At 37.3% G+C, this 19,728-nt stretch overlaps 1 protein-coding gene across 2 annotated transcripts; it reads left to right on the forward strand.

The window, feature by feature from the left end:
• Positions 1-10,852: 10,852 nt before the first annotated feature.
• Positions 10,853-16,725, forward strand: LOC128647661 (uncharacterized). Of its 2 annotated transcripts, XM_053700413.1 has the most exons (3): positions 10,853-12,058; positions 12,362-12,485; positions 16,069-16,725. In XM_053700413.1, exons 1-3 carry the CDS (start codon positions 10,952-10,954, stop codon positions 16,722-16,724), a joined length of 1,887 nt encoding a protein of 628 aa, XP_053556388.1. In that variant the 5' UTR covers positions 10,853-10,951; the 3' UTR covers position 16,725. The 2 variants fall into 2 exon arrangements, with proteins under 2 accessions (XP_053556388.1, XP_053556387.1); XM_053700412.1 differs by having other exon boundaries at positions 10,853-12,485.
• Positions 16,726-19,728: the final 3,003 nt, after the last annotated feature.

Consider the following 19,728-nt stretch of genomic DNA (forward strand, 5'->3'; position numbering starts at 1 on the left):
AGAAAAATAAAGATACACTTATTTATAATACATATTTTTAACAATAATCAAATACTATTTTTCTATATAATTATATTTACCACTTCATAAATATAAGTAATATGTATTGCTGCCGTAGGCATAGGTCTAGTTTAAATTTTGTAGACATGTTCTTGCATATATTATTATATTTAAATATATACTGATATTTCTATCAGAATATAAGTTAACTAAATATATATTCCTATACATGAGCCAACAATAAATATTACTTATAACAATTTAAATCTACATTAAAACACGTGTATTATTTGCAAGTTTTATAATTTCAAAATAAAATAGATCTCAAAAAGCACAATTTTCCTCTTTTACACCTAGTTGAGCTGGGTGTAATATTTCTCAATGTATCGACAGCCTCCGAAAGTGTATTAACGGTTTGCGCTTTAATTGGAAACCTGGTATAATTTATTGATTAACGGCTTCTATTACTTTCTATGGGACGCAAAGAAAGTAAGAGTCCAGCTGCCGATATTGAGGTATAACGTGCCATTGGAAACAGTTGATAAATGAAATTGCTTCCGACAGCATATTTATCGGTTTGCGAGCGCACGCAAACCTAATTACGGCTCAATGGAAGCAAGCTCTTAGAGTCTGATTATATAAAGCTCTTTGGTTTGGTGAGATTATCTAATAAGCCTCATTGGTACTGTGAGGACCCTCAAAACAATTTAGAAAGGCAGATTTTAGCTTGAGAGCTGCTTAACTTGCTATGCATAGTTCTGAATTTGAAGAAGTTACAAATACATTACAATAGAATGCTTAACCTTTTAAGGCCGTTCTGACGTTCTATTCTGTCCTAACCGTGCCGGGCTTTAGCTCCCTTAGGACGGAATAGAACGTCCTAGCCATTTGACTGTCCTGAAGTCAACTGTGCTTCCAGGATGCGATCGCGGTCTGGATGTTGTGTCTAGCATCATAGGGACACCCCCCTGACCCAATCCCATCATTGAAATCTCGTGATCGCATGCATGATTGCGGAAATTCAATTTGTTTACATCGGAACTTGTTCCCATGTAGACAAATGAACCCTGTCATAAAAGGGTTAAACAAAACCCAGCGTTTCTGCGTGATTTCTTTCCATGCGGATGACTTTTTAATAGTCAGGAACTTGGTCTTTAGTTCCCATCATATGGAATCAGTTCAGTTCCAGTACTTAAAAATAACATTCTTTCATTCATTCATTCATTCCATTATGTGTTGTTTTGCAGAGTCCTGAGTTACACATTTCAATTCTTAGATAATCATCATATTTAACTGATGTACTTGCAACTCTTGAAAAAATATGTTGCTTTAACATATCTTCAATCTGCATATTTATATGCAGAATTACTGTTGTTCACCCTTACAAACTAATATCTTAAAGGGATATCAAAGTAATTTTTTTTTTTTTTAAATATTCTTTATTTGCAGAAGTGTTTCTGAGAAATTATCACATTTTTCCCATGGGTGTAGATAACCTAGCATATAGCTGCCTAAACTCTCAACCAGTACTTGTATTTGTTCAGTGACAGTAACATCAATTGGAAGTGAATGGTTAGAATGCATCTAAGCAAATTTAGAATATGCCGCCATGAATTTAAAAAATTGTACATTGAGTTTTTTCCATTTAAGCTGTTGTATTTTCACCCTCTGAACAAAAAAAAATCATATTTAGTTGTTATAATTTTCATTTTTCAATTGCCAAGTTGAATGTGCTTATTTACCGTATATATTGTATTTCAGTTTGAGCTATTTTACCATATATCCATTATTTTGCATAGAGGTACAAAAAATATCTTGCCATTTTACTAAAGACTTTGAGCTAAAATTCTTGCCTAAAACTATTTTTGGTGTTTGGAACTGCATTACCCACATGGCTCTAACTTACGATTCCTAAAAACATTCACATGCTAAACTTTATTAGATTTCTGGACATATTTTGTAATTTCATCTTAAAATATTTAAAAAAGTTTGCTTCAAATTTTGTTGAAAGATTAAAAAAAACTTAATTTAACGTTAAAGTATTGCTTTTAATGTCGGTAGCTTGTGTTGAGATATTGCAAAGTACGTATGAAATACAATGAGTCTTTGTAGAACTTAAACAGCACAATATCACAAAGATACATTTATGTGAATGTCAACTGGTCTGCACTAGACTATTTATATGGCATCATTTCATAGTACGCAGATTTACATGATACGTAAAAAAAATAAGTTAATGACCATAGAAAGTATTATTTAATTTAAGCGATGGCGCTTCTGTAAATATTTATTATATCTGGAGTATATTTCTTACTTTGTAGAAGTGTTCTACATATTTATTGTAACAGTATTTTGTGAATAAAACTGCAGTGATTCACATAAAAAAAAACCTTTGAAGTTTAGTAATTGATTCTTGTAATGTGCCTGCAACATTGAAACGTGCCAAACAAAAAAGTAAATGCATTGGTTTTAATAAAAAAAAACATCTTTCTTTGTGCATATGATTTGTGTGTATTTATGTTAGATTTTCTAATTGACAGAGATTTTTAAATACTATGTTAATTTACATAAAGTGAGATCAAATTTAAAAATGATAAGACCATTTGCAAGTATACCACCTGGACTTGCATCTGATACTGAATATCAAAATGCTGACGAAGCTGCACTCTACAGCACGTGCAAGTACAAAACCCCAAAAATGTATTTCATGATTAGGGACATATATATGTAGCAGGGTTAACATTTAGTAGTTTGCAGGGTGTTCTGGGAATTAGAAAATCCACAAATTACATGAACGGGAGGTAAAATAAATAATGACAATCTATTGAGAAGTGGTTTAATTACACATAGTTAAATATTTCATATTGAAATCTGAAGATATTTACTTTTAATGTATCCACCAGTTCACATAATATACAAACATATATATATATATATATATATATATATATATATATATATATATATATATATATATATATATATATATATATACACACACATATTCATTCTGTAGTATCGTGGTAAAAAAGAGGAATACTGATACATAAAACAGATTAAACAAAACCAAAGAGAGCCCTGCTCCAGAAGAATTTAAGGAGTGTCCTTATAGGCAGTACATAGAAATAGATTAATAAAGTTTGTAGAATGCAAGGGATGAATTACTGACTAATTAGAGTAAAGTTTATTCACTAAAATAATCTGGTTTTGAGTTCACTTAGATATTCCAAAGTGTTGTCATTCTGAACAAATGATCATTTTGTATTTCTGTATTTATATTCGATGAGTTCTAATTTAAAATATTTTTAAAATGTATTGTATAATCAGTAAGGAGATCCAAGATATTCTTCATCCTTGTAACTGTAGAGCATTAACTTACAACTGTATCATTTTGTTACACTTTACAATATTAAAGGTTATTACTGAAAGTAAATTAACATTAAAGTTATACTGGTTATTATTATTATTCAGCTAGACTACGAGTTTGGCGTTATGAGTGAAAAAGCATTGTTATGCTTCATAACACTGCTTTTTCCCTAACGCCGCTATTACAAGTCTTGTAGGTATAGGTGTACCGCACACCTTTTTGGCCGTCACGCAACGCCAGTACCGCACATTTAAAAAAGTCATTTTTCAATGGGACTTCCATAGCGCCGGTATTACGAGTTTGCCTGGGAGGCCAAAAAGTGAGTGGTACCCTCTATAACCATAAGATTCGTACCGCCATCTAAAGTCATAAGTTTTACGTTACAAAGCTGTACCACAAAACTCATAACTAGTGTTAAAAAGTACACTAACACCCATAAACTACCTAATATCCCCTAAACCGAGGCCCTCCCGCACCGCAAACACTATAATAAAATTATTAACCCCTAATCTGCCACTCTGGACCTCGTCGCCACTTTTAAAATTTATTAACCCCTATTCTGATGCTCCCCAACATCGTCGCCTCTATAATAAACCTATTAACCCCTAAACCGTCGTCCTCCTGCATCACAAACACTTTTAAAGATTAGTAACCCCTAATCTGCCGTCCGCCCACACCGCCGCTATAATAAACCTATTAACCACTAAACCGCAAGCCCCCCACAACGAAATATGCTTAAACTATTAACCTCTAAACCTCTGACATCCCACATCACTAACTCTACATAAATATATTAACCCCTAAACTTAACCCTAACCCTAACATAACCCTAAGCCAAAGTCTAACCCTAACCCTAACACCCCCTAACTTAAGTATAATTAAAATAAATCAAAATAAACCTTACAATTATTACCTAAATGATTCCTATTTAAAACTAAACAAAACTATTTAAAACTAAACAATATAACTAATAGTTACAGTATATTGTAGCTATCTTAGGTTTTATTTTTATTTCACAGGTAAGTTTGTATTTATTTTAACTAGGTAAACTAGTTAGTAAATATTTATTAACGATTTACTAACTACCTAGTTAAAATAAACACAAAGTTACCTGTAAAATAAAACCTAAGCTACCTTACACTAAAAACTAACATTACAATTAAATAAAATAAATTAAATAATTAAAATACAATTTTCTAAATTACAAAAAAAAAAAAAATGAAAACGAATTACTCCTAATCTAATAGCCCTATCAAAATAAAAAAGCCCCCCAAAAATAAAAAAAAACCTAGCCTACACTAAACTGCAAATGGCCCTTAAAAGGGTACTTGTGGGGCATAGCCCCAAAGAAATCAGCTCTTTTACCTGTAAAAAATACAAACACCCCCCAACAGTAAAACCCACCACCCAACCAACCAACCCCCAAATAAAAACCTATCTAAATAAACCTAAGCTAGCCATTGCCCTGAAAAGGTCATTTGGATGAGCATTGCCCTTAAAAGGGCATTTAGCTCTTTTACATTGCCCAAACCCTAAGCTAAAAAAAAAAAAAACCTTAAAAAAACCTAACACTAACCTCCGACGATCCACAGGTATCGAAGTCCGGACATCCATCCTCATCCAGTCGGCAAAGTCATTATCCAGATGGCAAGAAGTCTTCATCCGGGCGGCCTCTTCCATCTTCATCCAGCCGGCAAAGTCCTCATCCTGACGGCAAGAAGTCTTCATCCGGGCGGCCTCTTCCATCTTCATCCAGTCGGCGAAGTCCTCATCCAGATGGCAAGAAGTCTTCATCCAGATGGCATTTTCTATCTTCATCCATCTAACGCGGAGCGGGTCCATCTTCAAGACATCTGGCGCGGAGCATCCTATTCTAGAATGAGAGCTCAATCCTATTGGCTGATTGGATCAATAGGATGAAAGCTCAATCCTATTGGCTGATTGCAACAGCCAATAGGATCTTTACCCCTTTAATTCCTATTGGCTGATAGAAATCTTTCAGCCAATAGGAATGTAAGGGACTCCATCTTGGATGACGTCACTTAAAGGGAAACTTGATTTTCCTGCGTCAATCGTAAGAAGAGGATGCTCCGCGCCGGATGTCTTGAAGATGGACCCGCTCTGCGCTGGATGAAGATAGAAGATGCCGTCTGGATGAAGACTTCTTGCCATCTGGATGAGGACTTCGCCGGCTGGATGAAGATGAAAGCGGCCGCCCGGATGAAGACTTCTTACTGCCTGGATGATGACTTCGCCGGCTGGATGAGGATGGATGTCCAGACTTCGATAGCGGTAAGTGGATCATCAGGGGTTAGTGTTAGGTTTTTTTTAAGGGTTTTTGGGTAGGGGTTTTTTAGCTTAGGGTTTGGGCAATGTAAAAGAGCTAAATGCCCTTTTAAGGGCAATGCCCATCCAAATGCTCTTTTCAGGGCAATGGTTAGCTTAGGTTTAGGTTTATTTAGATAGGTTTTAATTTAGGGGGGTTGGTTGGTTAGGTGGTGGGTTTTACTGTTGGGGGGTGTTTATATTTTTTTTACAGGTAAAAGAGCTGATTTCTTTGGGGCAATGCCCCACAAAAGGCCCTTTTAAGGGCCATTGGCAGTTTAGTGTTGTCTAGGGGTTTTTTGTTTTGGGGGGGCTTTTTTATTTTGATAGGGCAATTAGATTATTTTTTTTTATTTTTTTTTATTTTTGACAATTTCGTTTTTTATTTTTTGTAATTTAGTGTTTATTTTTTTGTAAATTAGAAAATTGTATTTTAATTAATTTTATTTATTTTATTTTATTGAAATGTTAGTTTTGTTTCCGGGATCGCAGTTGTTAGGCTTCTTTTTTGCCGGCTCTCCCCATTGATGTCTATGGGGAAATCGTGCACGAGCACGTCAAAGCAGCACTTGTTTTTCAGTGTGGTATGGAGCTCAACGCAACCATATCGCCTGCACAAGCCAGCTTTTTGAAAACTTGCAATAGCAGAGCTATAGGGAGGTGAAATAACGCCGCTTTTGTGGCAGTGGTCAATTTCCCTATAGCGCTGCAAACTCGTAATCTAGCTGATTATTATTTATTTTTATAGCGCAAAAAAAAAATAGCACTGACAAATTTCCAGAGTGCTGTTACACTGGTTATATATGTGTATCTGGGACGTGCATATGTGGCCAAAGCTTAATTAAATTTTAATTAAAACAAAAAAAAAGTAAAAAAAAAATATTTTCCCCCCATGTAATGCTATGGAGAGGCAGGTACAGGAACACTTCTCTCCATTGCAGTACATGGGTCAAAGGAAAAGCTGTGCTGCAGCGCCACCTGTGTTCTGTCAATATATTAGCAGCAAAAATTGGGACCAATAGGAGGCACCCCTCTTGATGCCTCCTAGCAAGTGAAGGATATATAGATTAATCAGAAGGAGGATGCAGTGAGCAAGGTCTTGGGACACAACTGGAAGCTGAGGTAACCTAAGAACAGATGACACCAAGCAGAAGAGTAAAGTAGTATTCTACATCTCTTGTGATTCACAAATTGTGTTCAGATACAGCTCATTAACAGGGGGGGGGGGGGGGGGGCAGTAAGTGAGCATAACCCAATACTGACAGGAAGTCAAAGGGTCAATTCAAATTTAAATCCATAATTTAAGTTAAAATTTTTGACATTGAATATTGCTAAGCCTCCCTTTTTCATGGTTATTTTATTTAATTTGGTACAAACTCCATATATGTTATGTCTGTTCAGTCAGAGGATGCAGTATCTATTTTTCTCTCTGTCTCCATTTATTTAGACTGCTGTTAACTTGTAATTCACAAATTAATTGAAAGCTGTTGCATTGTGTTTTTAATATGTGCTGCTTTTATACAAGTTTATATTAATAAAAAGGAGATAATGAGTCATTTAAAAAATATATGTAATTATTGCAGTTAAATGTTTTTAGAAATAATGCCACTGTAAAGTAACTGGTTAAACACATGGTCAAAGGGAGACATTTAAAATTAAACTTTCATGATTGAGATAGAGCATGCTATTTTAATAGACTTTTCTAGTTATTTATATTTTGAGAATTAGCATCAACTGTTACTGGGCCCCATGTCAGCAAATCAAATTAGTTTTTGAAAGGAACATGAAAGTCATAATTACATTTCCATCATTCAGATAGAAAGTGCACAAAAAAAAAAAAAAAAAACTTTCTATTTTACTTTTATTATTATGTACTTCATTCTTTTGGTATTCTTTGGTGTCCTTTGTTGAAGAGCATACCTAAGTGGGATGTGCACGTGCGTTTCTTGAACACCATATTGCAGCAGCTGTGTTGACAGTTTTGATAACTTGTCCTTTGTGTAAAACTTGTATGGTAAATTATTTCTATTTTTACAATACAGTAGTGAGTAGAGAAGAGATTGTGTATCATTCTAATTGCTTAGTAACTGGCACTGTGTGTATGTGAGCAGAGTGTGTGTGGGTGTCAGTGAGCAGAGTATGTGTGCTTTATTCTCCAGGTAATCAATACATTTCCGATGAGCTGGTGCTTTAGTGCAGTGTTTCTCAACAATGGTCCTCAAGTACCCCCAACAGGCCAGGTTTTCATTATAGCTGAATCAGTGCACAGGTGACGTAATCAGCTGATCAGTAACTCAGTGGTTACTAACTTGCTCTCACCCATCACCTGATTATGTCACCTGTGCACTGGTTCAGCTATCATTTAAGCCTGCCCTGTTGGGGTTACTTGCGGCCCTCTGTACATGTGTTTCTCCGGCGTATCATATCTAGTGCCTCACCAGCCTCTGACCTCACTGCACGTCACTGATGTGTATATATATATATATATATATATATATATATATATATATATACACACTGTGTATATATATATATATATATATATATATATATATATATATATATATATATACACACTGTGTATATATATATATATACAGTATATATATTTTTTTTATATTTTTTACAGTACATTATGGTTTTAAAAATGGTGTGTTTAAACTAAATTCTAAATTAACTCAACCTTCATTATGAGATGATTACAAGTTCACTAATTTAAATAGATGGTACAAAATCTATTTTATTTGAACATGTTGATTCTAAATAGATATAGACAGATGTGGGTAATATCAAGGTCATATGGACAGACATTTATCAAAATCTGATTTTGAGATTTTCTGAATCAGAGATATGATGTGGGGGGGGGGATTACTATTTACAATGTTACAATTTGCTCACTATGCAATAAGTATTCCACTCTACTAGTCCAGTTTACCATTTTTGAGCTGATGCACTACAGTGTTTAAGGCTCCGAAGATCAAAAGTGCCACTAGGCAGCGAGATATTCAAAAAGGAATCCATCGCTATGTTGAGAAAGCCTTCCAAATATTCAAAAGAGCCTACATTACTGTTTTAAGGTAGAATCGACAAGAGGCATTTTACTATACATCGCAATTGGTGGCAATGATTTAGAAATATTCCAAGCAGCATCGCCATTCGCCACCTACATTGGCGTAAAGTTAAGGATACCTTTTAAATATACCACACAACAAAATAAATGGACTTCAGCCTACATTAATAACAGCCAAACCACCATAACCCCCCCACCGCAATAAACCCTACACTATTTAACTCCGATACAGCCACAACCCCCCCCCCCCGCGCAATAACTTCTACACTACTTAGCCCCTTTACGGCCATAGCCCCCCACCGCAATAACCCCTACACTACCTACCCCTCCACTACTTAACTACAGCCACAACCCCTACCACAAACTACCCCGAACCTATTAAACCCCTAACTACCAATACCCCACTGTAAACTACACTACTTAACTCCATAGAAGCTAACCCCCCAAGACTCCTAACCTAACACCCCCTAAATTACAAAAAATACTAGCATTACCAAAATAGAAAACACTTTCCAAAAATAAAATCTACTACAAAAAAAAAAAAAAACCCAGTAAGACCTACCCTAAAACTAAAGTCCCCTTAAAAAAAAGCCCACCCCAAAATAAAAAAACCCTCAACTAACTCTAAACCCTACTCTAAAGATTGCCCTTTGTCGGGCAGTGCCCTAGTTGAAGTGAATAGCTCTTTTGCATTATAAACACCTATACTAAAAACAACCCCCCCACACACAAAAAAGCTTAACTTTTAAAAACCAACTATAAAAATTGCCCTTGAAGGGCATTGTGTAGGGGCATTGCTTTAAAGGGATCAACTATTTTTCTTTTAAAAAAAAAAAAAGTAAAAACTCTATTCTAAAAAAATGCCTTAAAGGGACATTAAACCCAAACATTTTCTTTCATAATTCAGACAGAGAATACAATTTTAAACAACATTCCAATTTACTTCTATTATTTACTTTGCTTCATTCTTTAGATATCCTTAGTTACAAAAAAATAGCGATGCACACGAGTGTGCCAATCACATGAGGCATCTATGTGCAGCCAACAATCAGAAGCTATGATATCTAGATATGCTTTTCAGTAAATAATATCAAAAGAATGAAGTAAATTAGATAATAGAAGTAAATTAGAAAGTAGTTTAAAATAGTATTCTCTGAATGAAATAAAAAATTTGGTTTTAATGTTCCTTTAAGAAGGACATTTTGTAGGGCATTGCTCTAAAGTGATCAGCTCTTTTGCCTTTAAAAGAATTAAAAAAACAAAACCCTAATAAGGGCATCAACGTTTAAACTCTTTTTCTAACCCTAATCAAAATAAATAACGCTAAACCCCAAAGTTTCCACAGTTTTGCATAACCAACACTGTTATATTAATATACATTTTACCTATGTGAATACCTTGTATCTAAGCCTCTGCAGATGGCCCCCTTATCTCAGTTCTATTGACAGACTTGCATTTTAGCCAATTAGTGCTGACTCATAAATAACTCCACAGGAGTGAGGACAATGATATATACATGGCAAACATGAACTAGCGCTGTCTAGCTGTGATAACCTGTCAAAATGAACTGAGATAAGAGGTGGCCTTTAAGGGCTTAGAAATTAGCATGTGAGCCTATCTAGATTTAGCTTTCAACAAAGAATACCAAGAAAACGTGATGATAAAAGTAAATTGGAAAGTTATTAAAATTGCATGCCCTATCTGAATCGTGAAAGTTTAATTTTGACTAGACTGTCCCTTTAATTATGTAAAGACAGTGAATACATTATAATAGGGCTCACACAAAAATCGTTATTTCACAAATGTATTAAATAAATGGAATATTGCAATAAAATATGCAGTAAAAAACTGTGTTGATTAATTCCGTTAAAAATAACAACTAAACTGTTTAGCTTGCACCTACATTATTGAACCCACGGTCACAAAGGGTGTTCCAGTTTACAAGTTTAATAATGTAGGTGCAAGCACTTTGAAACACTCTCTGGCGAAGGGAACCCCTGGGAGTTCGAAGTAACGGGAAGGGGACTTGACCGTTGGAGGAATTAGGCCTTGGTTGTGATTGGTTATTTACTGTAGGGGGCGGGCTTAGCACGCGCTGTTACGCATTTAAAGAAAGAGCGGGAGAATCTGTCATCAGAATAATTATCAAACCTTTCTAGAAAGTGCTGTGCTCAGTTAGTAATTCTGCGATGTCGCATTTTGATGCGATTTTTGACCAACTTAAGTTGGAAGCTGCAAAAATGGGCCCTACCTGGCTCGAAGAAAAATTACGTCCATTGCTTAGCCCGGTCGTCGAACCCAGAGTGGATATCGTTGAGGTGGCTCCGAAAACATCGAGGCGTTCGAGGCCTCCAGTTCGTTCTGATGCTGAAGGGGGTAATAGCGGTCGGAGAAAATCCAGCCCCAGTCCGGGGTTAAAGGCGTCTGTGAGGAAGAAGTCAAGTTCGAGCTCCGGAAGTCGGCAGACCGGAGCGGAGTTTGCTGATAATGTGACGCAGTCCGGGAGCACTTGTTCCATTACGGAACAATTCACTGAGCCTGTAATGAAGGGTGATTCTTTGCCTAAGGGTAAGACGGCCAATTTAGGCCAGAAAGTAGTAATTAGAGGGAAAAAGCAAGCTAGTAAAAGTGACGGCCTGCCGAGGCCTATTTCTCTGTGTGAGGGTAATGAACAAGCGAGTATATGTAGTTTAGGTAGCGCCTTAATGAAAAAGAAAGGTGAGGGTTTGATTGTATCAGGGCCGATTGAAATACCTCAGGCAGTTTCAGAACAGTTACATAATGTTTCTAAGTCGGCTCATTTTTTAAGACCTTGCAATAATACGGAAAATCAGGCTTATCGGGTGTTAGACGAGAGGGTTGAAAGGCCTGAAGCCAGCGATAGTCATCATGATACCGAGGTTGATAACGGTGTGGTAGAATTAGATTTATATTTAGATTCTTCTGAGGAGGATTTTATTCCTCCTTCTCCCAATGTAGTTAACACTATTAGCCAGTTTAATACGTCAGTCAGGGTCACGGGTGATCCAGTTTTAAAGGGCGAGTTAAGAAATTTGAGGGATAGGAATGTTGAAGTAATTAAAAATTTACCTGTCACTAATGATGTTTTTCTTTTAGATGGGAATGAAACTGGGTCACGGCCTGAGAATTCCCAGGGTCTTTTAATGGTGGGAAATGACGGCCTAAGTGGGGAGGCTTATGGCCTTCAGGAATCTTGGACGGAAAATATCAGGCTGGATATTGAGGACGGCGTTCCAGGGGTGGAACGTTTTAATGCAAAGGGAGAAGAAACAAGGGTGAGTACGGCCAACAATTTTAATTTTGGTCTTCAGGGCATGATGGGTCAGAGTATTAATAATACATGTCATAGCTCGGTTAACTCTGTTCAACGTCCAAACAGGTCTGGGATTGGGAGAATACAAGGTAGAGGTAGACAACGCAAGAGGTATGGGGATTTAAGGGGAGAAGGGTTTGAGGTCCCATCAGCTAAGAAGGGTAAGGGTGTTTCAGTGGATAATAGGTTGGGTATGTCTACAGCTAGTAGGGGCATTGGAATTTGGGCACCTTCTGGGGGTTTGTCACATGTTTCTTTTTTACAGACGGAAAAAGGGCAGCAATTAATGACTAACACGGATCCCAGGGCTACTGGTTTCCAGAATACAGAGAAGGTTACGGCTGCATCTCAAAGGATTCAGTCTGCAGTGCCTCAGGACCCGAGTACAGGTAATGAGGGATCCGGTGTTGTGAATCTGAATGTGGGGGTTGATACAGTTGGTGTGCATGCTGATCCCTTATCTATAACTGTTGTAGCAGGTTTAAGGGACTTGTTAGCCAAATTAGAAGGAACAAAAGTCACGGGGGGAGTCGCCAATTCATGGGTTCCCACAGAATTGGTTAACCAAAATAGGGTATTAGGGATTGGTGGTGAGGGAATAAAGGATGTAGGGTCAGTACCTCAATCTCAAATGGTCGGTTTATCTCAGCAAAAGGGGACTAATGTTGATAACAAAACGGATGGGGGTCCTGAGCTGAAGATTGCTGACACGGCTTTGGCCAGGTCTTGTTTGTGTTCTATTGGGCCTTTGGGCATGCATTTGACGGTAGAGTTAAGAGAAAAGATTTACAAGAGAGATTTTATTGAATTATTTTCCCTCCTTCCTCTTGATCAGTCTTTTGAGATACCTGAAGATTCAAAAAAGGATTCGGCCAAGAAGGAAGAGGAGGAAAGGAAAAGACGTTACAGAAAATTACCAAAAACATTTACTAACTGGTTCCAGGCTTTTGTTATTTATGCTAGTGTATTTGCTGTTAAGTTCCCGTATCAAGGAGCGGCCCTCTTTTGTTATTTAGATGAAATTGCAGCTGCTCAGAGAACATATGGTGGTATGGCTTGGTGGTATTATGATGAACAATTTAGACAACGTTTGTCGGTTAAGCCTGAGATGAAATGGGATCATCGTGATATGGGTCTATGGCTAAAAGTGATGACTCCGTTAAGGTCTTCGCAGCCCTTTCGAGGGAGTGCCGGCGGATCTCTTCAAAACGGTTCGTCGGCAACAGCCAAAAAAGGTTTCTGTTTTGCTTTCAATGAAAAGTTCTGTAAATGGGGAGCATCATGTAAATTCAGACACGAATGTTCTGGGTGTGGTGGATCCCACCCTTCCAGTAAGTGTTTCAAAAAGAACAAATTGGGAGGAACACAGGAGCTCCCTGAAAAAGGGACTAACTCCGGTGAGGCTAAGCGGGATGGAGCTGTGGCTCGTACTTTACGCTAAACAGAAAGGTTGTGGTGATAAGGCCTTGTTGTTGCTACATGGTTTTGAGTTTGGTTTCAGAATTCCATCTTCGGGAGGCGTTGTTCATTACAGGGGTAACCTTAAGTCTGCTAGGGAATTGCCTGAGGTTGTTAGGAGTAAGCTTGAGAAGGAGGTTTCTTTGGGTCGAATGGCAGGTCCTTTTAAAATATCTCCTATCCCCCATTTGCGTATTTCTCCTTTAGGAGTGGTTCCTAAGAAAGAGCCTGGTAAATTTCGTTTAATTCACCACTTATCATTTCCAAAAGGTGGATCTGTTAATGATGATATTCCGGATGAATTATCGTCTGTGTCTTATACATCATTTGACATGGCGGTTAAGTTGGTCAGAGAGGCTGGGCAATTCGCTTTAATGGCTAAAATAGATATTGAGGCGGCTTTTCGGTTACTTCCAGTTCATCCTTCTTCACATTATTTGCTGGGTTGTTGCTTTGAGGGTTTTTTCTACATTGACTTATGTCTCCCGATGGGTTGTTCTATTTCTTGTTCTCTGTTTGAATGCTTTAGTTCATTTTTGGAATGGGTTGTTAAATTCAGGTCTGGATTTTCTTCAGTAGTTCATTATCTGGATGATTTTCTTTTTGTTGGTCCCCATGATTCGGACGTTTGTTTGAAATTAAGGGATTGTTTTTATTCAATGGCATCTGATTTTGGGGTTCCTATTGCAATGGAAAAATCTGAGGGTCCAGTTACGGCCCTTAAATTTCTGGGTATTACAATAGATTCTGAAAGTATGGAATGTAGGCTGCCTCTGGAAAAGATTGTGGATTTGTCAGAAATGATTCAGCAATTTTTGGCGGTCCGTAAGGTGACTTTGAGAAAAATGCAATCTTTACTTGGAAAGTTGAATTTTGCTTGCAGAATCATTCCTATTGGTAGAGTTTTTTCTAGAAGAATGTCATTGGCTACGTCTGGTGTTAGTAAGCCTCATCATTTTGTAAGGATTAAAAAAGGTCACAAGGATGATTTGAAGGTTTGGTTGGAATTCCTTAAAAATTTTAATGGTGTTGCAATATTCATGGAAGCTAGGGTCTCTAATGTTGATTTGGATTTGATAACTGATGCAGCTGGGGGTGTTGGTTTCGGGGCTTATTTTCAAGGGCATTGGTGCGCTGAAGTGTGGCCTCAAGAGTGGGTCAATTTAGGTTTAACCAAGAACCTAGTTTTCCTTGAGCTATTTCCTATTCTGGTGGCTCTGTTTGTGTGGGAAGTGGATTTGATGAATAAATCCATATTGTTTCATACAGATAATATGGGTGTTGTTTCTGCTATTAATTCTTTATCTGCATCATCATTACCAGTTTTGCGTTTATTAAGAGTGCTAGTCCTGAAATGTTTAAGTATGAATGTTTTCGTCAGGGCAAAACATATCCCTGGTAAGCTTAATTTGATAGCAGATTCTTTATCTCGTTCACAGTGGTCTCGCTTTCGAGAGTTGGCGCCTCAGGCGGACGTAGTTGGAGCGACGTTTCCCGTCCAACTTTGGAAGCTTGGGACGGAGGATTGGCTGAATTAATTAAAAAATCTTTGGCTCCAGGTACTTGGACGTCCTATGTATCAGTTTGGAAGGAATGGGAAATGTGGTTATGTCAATCTGAAATTAAAGAAGGGTATGATGATGTCACGGGTTGCTTATTGGAATGGATGTGGCATTGGGGAAATGTGGGTTTGTCTCCATCTAATATGGAAAGAAGATTGGCGGCCCTTGCTTTTAGATTTCGCTTATTAGGTTTGTCTGATGTTACAAAGGTTTTTTGGGTCCGTCAGGTTCTTAAAGGCTTGAAGAAAAAGACAAAGGTTAGAGATAAGAGAAGACCTATTACATTTTCTTTACTTCAAAAAGTTTGGGTGGTATTAGCAGAGATTTGTGCATCAAGATTTGAATTAATATTATTTAGAACGGCCTTTGTATTGGCCTTTTTTGGGGCATTTAGAGTTTCGGAATTGGTAAGCCCTAGCAAAAAAGTGTCAGGTGGTTTACAAAAAGAAGATGTATTATGGAATGATAACAGAGTAGAAATATTACTGAGAAATAGTAAAACGGACATATATGGGAAAGGCAAGAACATAGTGCTATTCCCTAGCGGTGGTGAAATATGTCCATGTCAGGTAATGATGCTTTATGGGTCCATACGGCCTTTGCAGGATGGCCCTTTGTTGGTTCATTCAGACGGTTCCTTTTTATCACAATATCAATTTAGAGCCATTTTAAGAGGTTCAATTGTTTTATTGGGTCTTAATCCTTTAGAGTTTGGATCTCATTCTTTCCGGATTGGAGCGGCTACTGAAGCCGCTATGTTAGGTCTCAGAGAGGATATAGTTAAAAAGATTGGTAGATGGGGTTCAAGTCGTTATAAATCTTATGTTAGGCCTGATTTAAGGATATAAAAAAAAAAAAAAAAAAAAAAAAAAAAAAAAACCTTGAATAGAATGTATGTTTTGGAATGTTTGAGTTGTAATCATCCTGAACACTCCTTTTTCTCTTATTTTAGGTGTAAAGATCGTATGGGTGATGGGGCATTCGTTTATATACTGGGCCAATGCTGAGGCCAGTAAGAAAATGGGCGGCCTTCAGCTTGGGTGTCCTGTGGATCAATGGGAGGTCAAATGGTTTGGGATTAGGGGGATGTGCTGGGAACTCTTTTTTCCGTTGTTTCTAGATTTTGGCAGAATGTTTCCTCGTCCTCAGGTTTTGATAGTGCATTTGGGGGGAAATGATTTAGGTATGATTCCTCAAAAGGAACTAGTTAGAAGAATCAAAAGAGATCTGGGCAACATAAAGGAACTTCATCCTGAAATCAAAATAATTTGGTCACAGATTACTCCTAGGTTGGTTTGGAGATCAGCGAGGGATTATGATAGGCTAGAAAAGAGTCGTAAAAAAATTAACAAAATAATTAGCTCTTTTGTTAAGAGGTTGGGGGGAGGCGTAGTTTTCCACCCAGATTTTGAAGTAGATGGAGCTGAGGAATTTTATTTAAAAGATGGTGTTCATTTTAACCAATTTGGGCTGCAGCTATTTATTTTCGATATAAAAGAAGCTTTGGGAAAAATATTGGGTTTGGCGGGACTGGGCTGTTCGGTCAGTCCAGTCGGTGGCGGGGGTGCTAGTTCCCAGACAAATATGGTACGCAATATGGCCAAGTGATTTGGAGGATTTTAAGTAGTTGCCTCTCCATGGGGTGAGTGGACAACTGGTTTTATAGGGGCAAGGGGTTCCCTATTAAAGTTTAGGTGTACTTGGACGGACTCAACAGGGATATAGCTGAGTCCAGTTGTTGAATAACGGCCATCTTGTTTTTGTGGGTTTGGGAACTAGCACCGCTGTGGTTTATGTTTTATTTGTCAGTAATGTTATTTATGAACATCAGGTATGTTCTGTGGAAAAATGTTTGAAAATGTTTGAAAATATTTATTACTCAATATTTAAATTGTGTTGTTAATAAAATGGCTGCGGCCAAATTTTATACCAAAGCTGTGTGTAACTCTTTTATTTATGTTATTATTTTAACTTATAATGGTTATAAGATTAAGGCCGGGGATTGACGACTTTAAAGGTCAGGGAACCCCTGGGAGTTCGAAGTAACGGGAAGGGGACTTGACCGTTGGAGGAATTAGGCCTTGGTTGTGATTGGTTATTTACTGTAGGGGGCGGGCTTAGCACGCGCTGTTACGCATTTAAAGAAAGAGCGGGAGAATCTGTCATCAGAATAATTATCAAACCTTTCTAGAAAGTGCTCCCTCCCTCCCTCCCTAATCTTTGTTTTTCCTTCCTTGTTCGTGTTTGTCGCAGCAAGGCGGGGGTGCTAGTTCCCAGACAAATATGGTACGCAATATGGCCAAGTGATTTGGAGGATTTTAAGTAGTTGCCTCTCCATGGGGTGAGTGGACAACTGGTTTTATAGGGGCAAGGGGTTCCCTATTAAAGTTTAGGTGTACTTGGACGGACTCAACAGGGATATAGCTGAGTCCAGTTGTTGAATAACGGCCATCTTGTTTTTGTGGGTTTGGGAACTAGCACCGCTGTGGTTTATGTTTTATTTGTCAGTAATGTTATTTATGAACATCAGGTATGTTCTGTGGAAAAATGTTTGAAAATGTTTGAAAATATTTATTACTCAATATTTAAATTGTGTTGTTAATAAAATGGCTGCGGCCAAATTTTATACCAAAGCTGTGTGTAACTCTTTTATTTATGTTATTATTTTAACTTATAATGGTTATAAGATTAAGGCCGGGGATTGACGACTTTAAAGGTCATGAGTTTGAACTTAGCATGCATGGAAGTGTGTCCCCTATAAAAACCCAGTCTTCAAGGCACAATCTTGTCTAAGGGGCTCCCAGACAGATACAATGTTGCAAGGCAGTGGGTTTACGATTTACAGTTTAAGTAATGTTAACCCTTTAACTGCTGAAACATTTCCACCTCTGTGCTGAGCTGTTTTGAAGTTTCTAGATGTTGCACACATTTAACCTTTACTGTAGGCCAGTTTCAGTGAGAAATCAACACATACTATATTGTGGTGTTTTCAGCGGACTCAGCAGATTCACCCTATATCATTATTTTATATACTGTATATATAACATGGCTCATGAGAACAGCACAATAAAAAGTGTAAAAAAAAACCTGTATATTTTTATTGAAATAAATAAGATTGTAAACAATAGTGTGTGTGTTTTGTAAACTCTTGAAAAAAAAGTGGTTAACCTGTTATAAATGGGGAACTTTGGGTATAGGTATGTTATTTTGATGTGCACGTAGGGCATCCAATGCACATCTATTACTGTAGTGATCACCTGGCTATTAAAACCTATAGAAAGGCTTTATTTTAAAGAGGGGGTTTTAGTCATTAAAGGGTCTTGGGTGTCTCTACTGGTCTTTCTAATGGGTTGTTATATGTGCCTCTTATGAAAAAATTGTGTGTGTGTTTTAATTTTATTTAAAAAAATGTTTGCATTATATACCCCCAAGGCGATTCCCTTTCAAATGGTGGGTCTTCAAATGGGGGTTTCTATTGCTTAAATGTGCTGAGATTGAGGGGTCTGAATACTTACCCGCATTTAGCTTCCTTCTATCCACTTCCTTGTCTCCAGGTTGATGACATCACCACTCCCATGCATGGTAATGTCATCAGCATCACCTGGTAGCCAATGCAATGCAGAAAGCTCAGCCACCTGGTATGGGCCTTTAACTGCAAAAAGGAGACCATGATCAGCTCCAACCCCCCCACCCCACATGACGACATTATTTCATCTGCAGTTAAAAGGTTAAAATACAGTATAAGAAGATAGTCCTCTCCATAGAAAGCCATAGTCGACATCTTGTTTTTTGTTTATGCCAAAATAGAAACAGTGTTTTAACATAAAATATAAATAAATATTATCCAAAACAATACTTGTTACATTTTAAAAGTGACCATATAGGTATAGAAAATGGTTTACAGTCTGCTCATCTTGACAACATATAAGATGCATTCAGATAGTGTAGCAGTGGTGCCGATGGAAATGTATTACAATAGATTCATAAGTCGCGATTGTGTGAAACTCTTTTAAAACCCGATTTTGATGACACCAATACTGTTAGTGACAATCATGAGTGTTACTTAGAATCAAATAATAAAATGGCTGTGAAAAAATGATAAAAAAAAATTACTCAAAAATGGATTGTGATTGTCGAGAACTTTTCGACCCCATAGGAGAAAAAGGGCTTTAACTGATAATCCGAAAACCTGTTTGCAAGTTTAGGAAAGACGAATCAAAAAGTAGTCTTTTCGACCAGAGAAAAGAGCCAAAAAAGCTGCAGGCGGTAAATTGTGATTGAAGCCATAGGTTTGAAATATATAGCAGCAGAATGAGGAGGATCCTTCAAGAGAAAATAAGGGTCTGCACTTTCATCCTTTAAACCTACAGTGCAGTGTTTGGCATCATCACAGCAATGTATTTAGGTGTTGCGCTGTCCTAGGCACTCAAAATTCTACTGCAGACCACCCCCCCTTTTTAGGCCTTTTTTAGCCATAATATTATTTGGTAAACTGTAATGTGCCTCTAAGAACTATCATAGTACAAACAAAAAAGAAGGTAGCACACTGATGAAAGGAAACACCTTTATTGGAGAAACGTTTTGAGGCTTCTTGCCCCTTTCTCAAGCTTAC

The sequence above is a fragment of the Bombina bombina genome, chromosome 2, assembly GCF_027579735.1.
Source record: "Bombina bombina isolate aBomBom1 chromosome 2, aBomBom1.pri, whole genome shotgun sequence".
Classification (NCBI taxonomy): domain Eukaryota; kingdom Metazoa; phylum Chordata; class Amphibia; order Anura; family Bombinatoridae; genus Bombina; species Bombina bombina.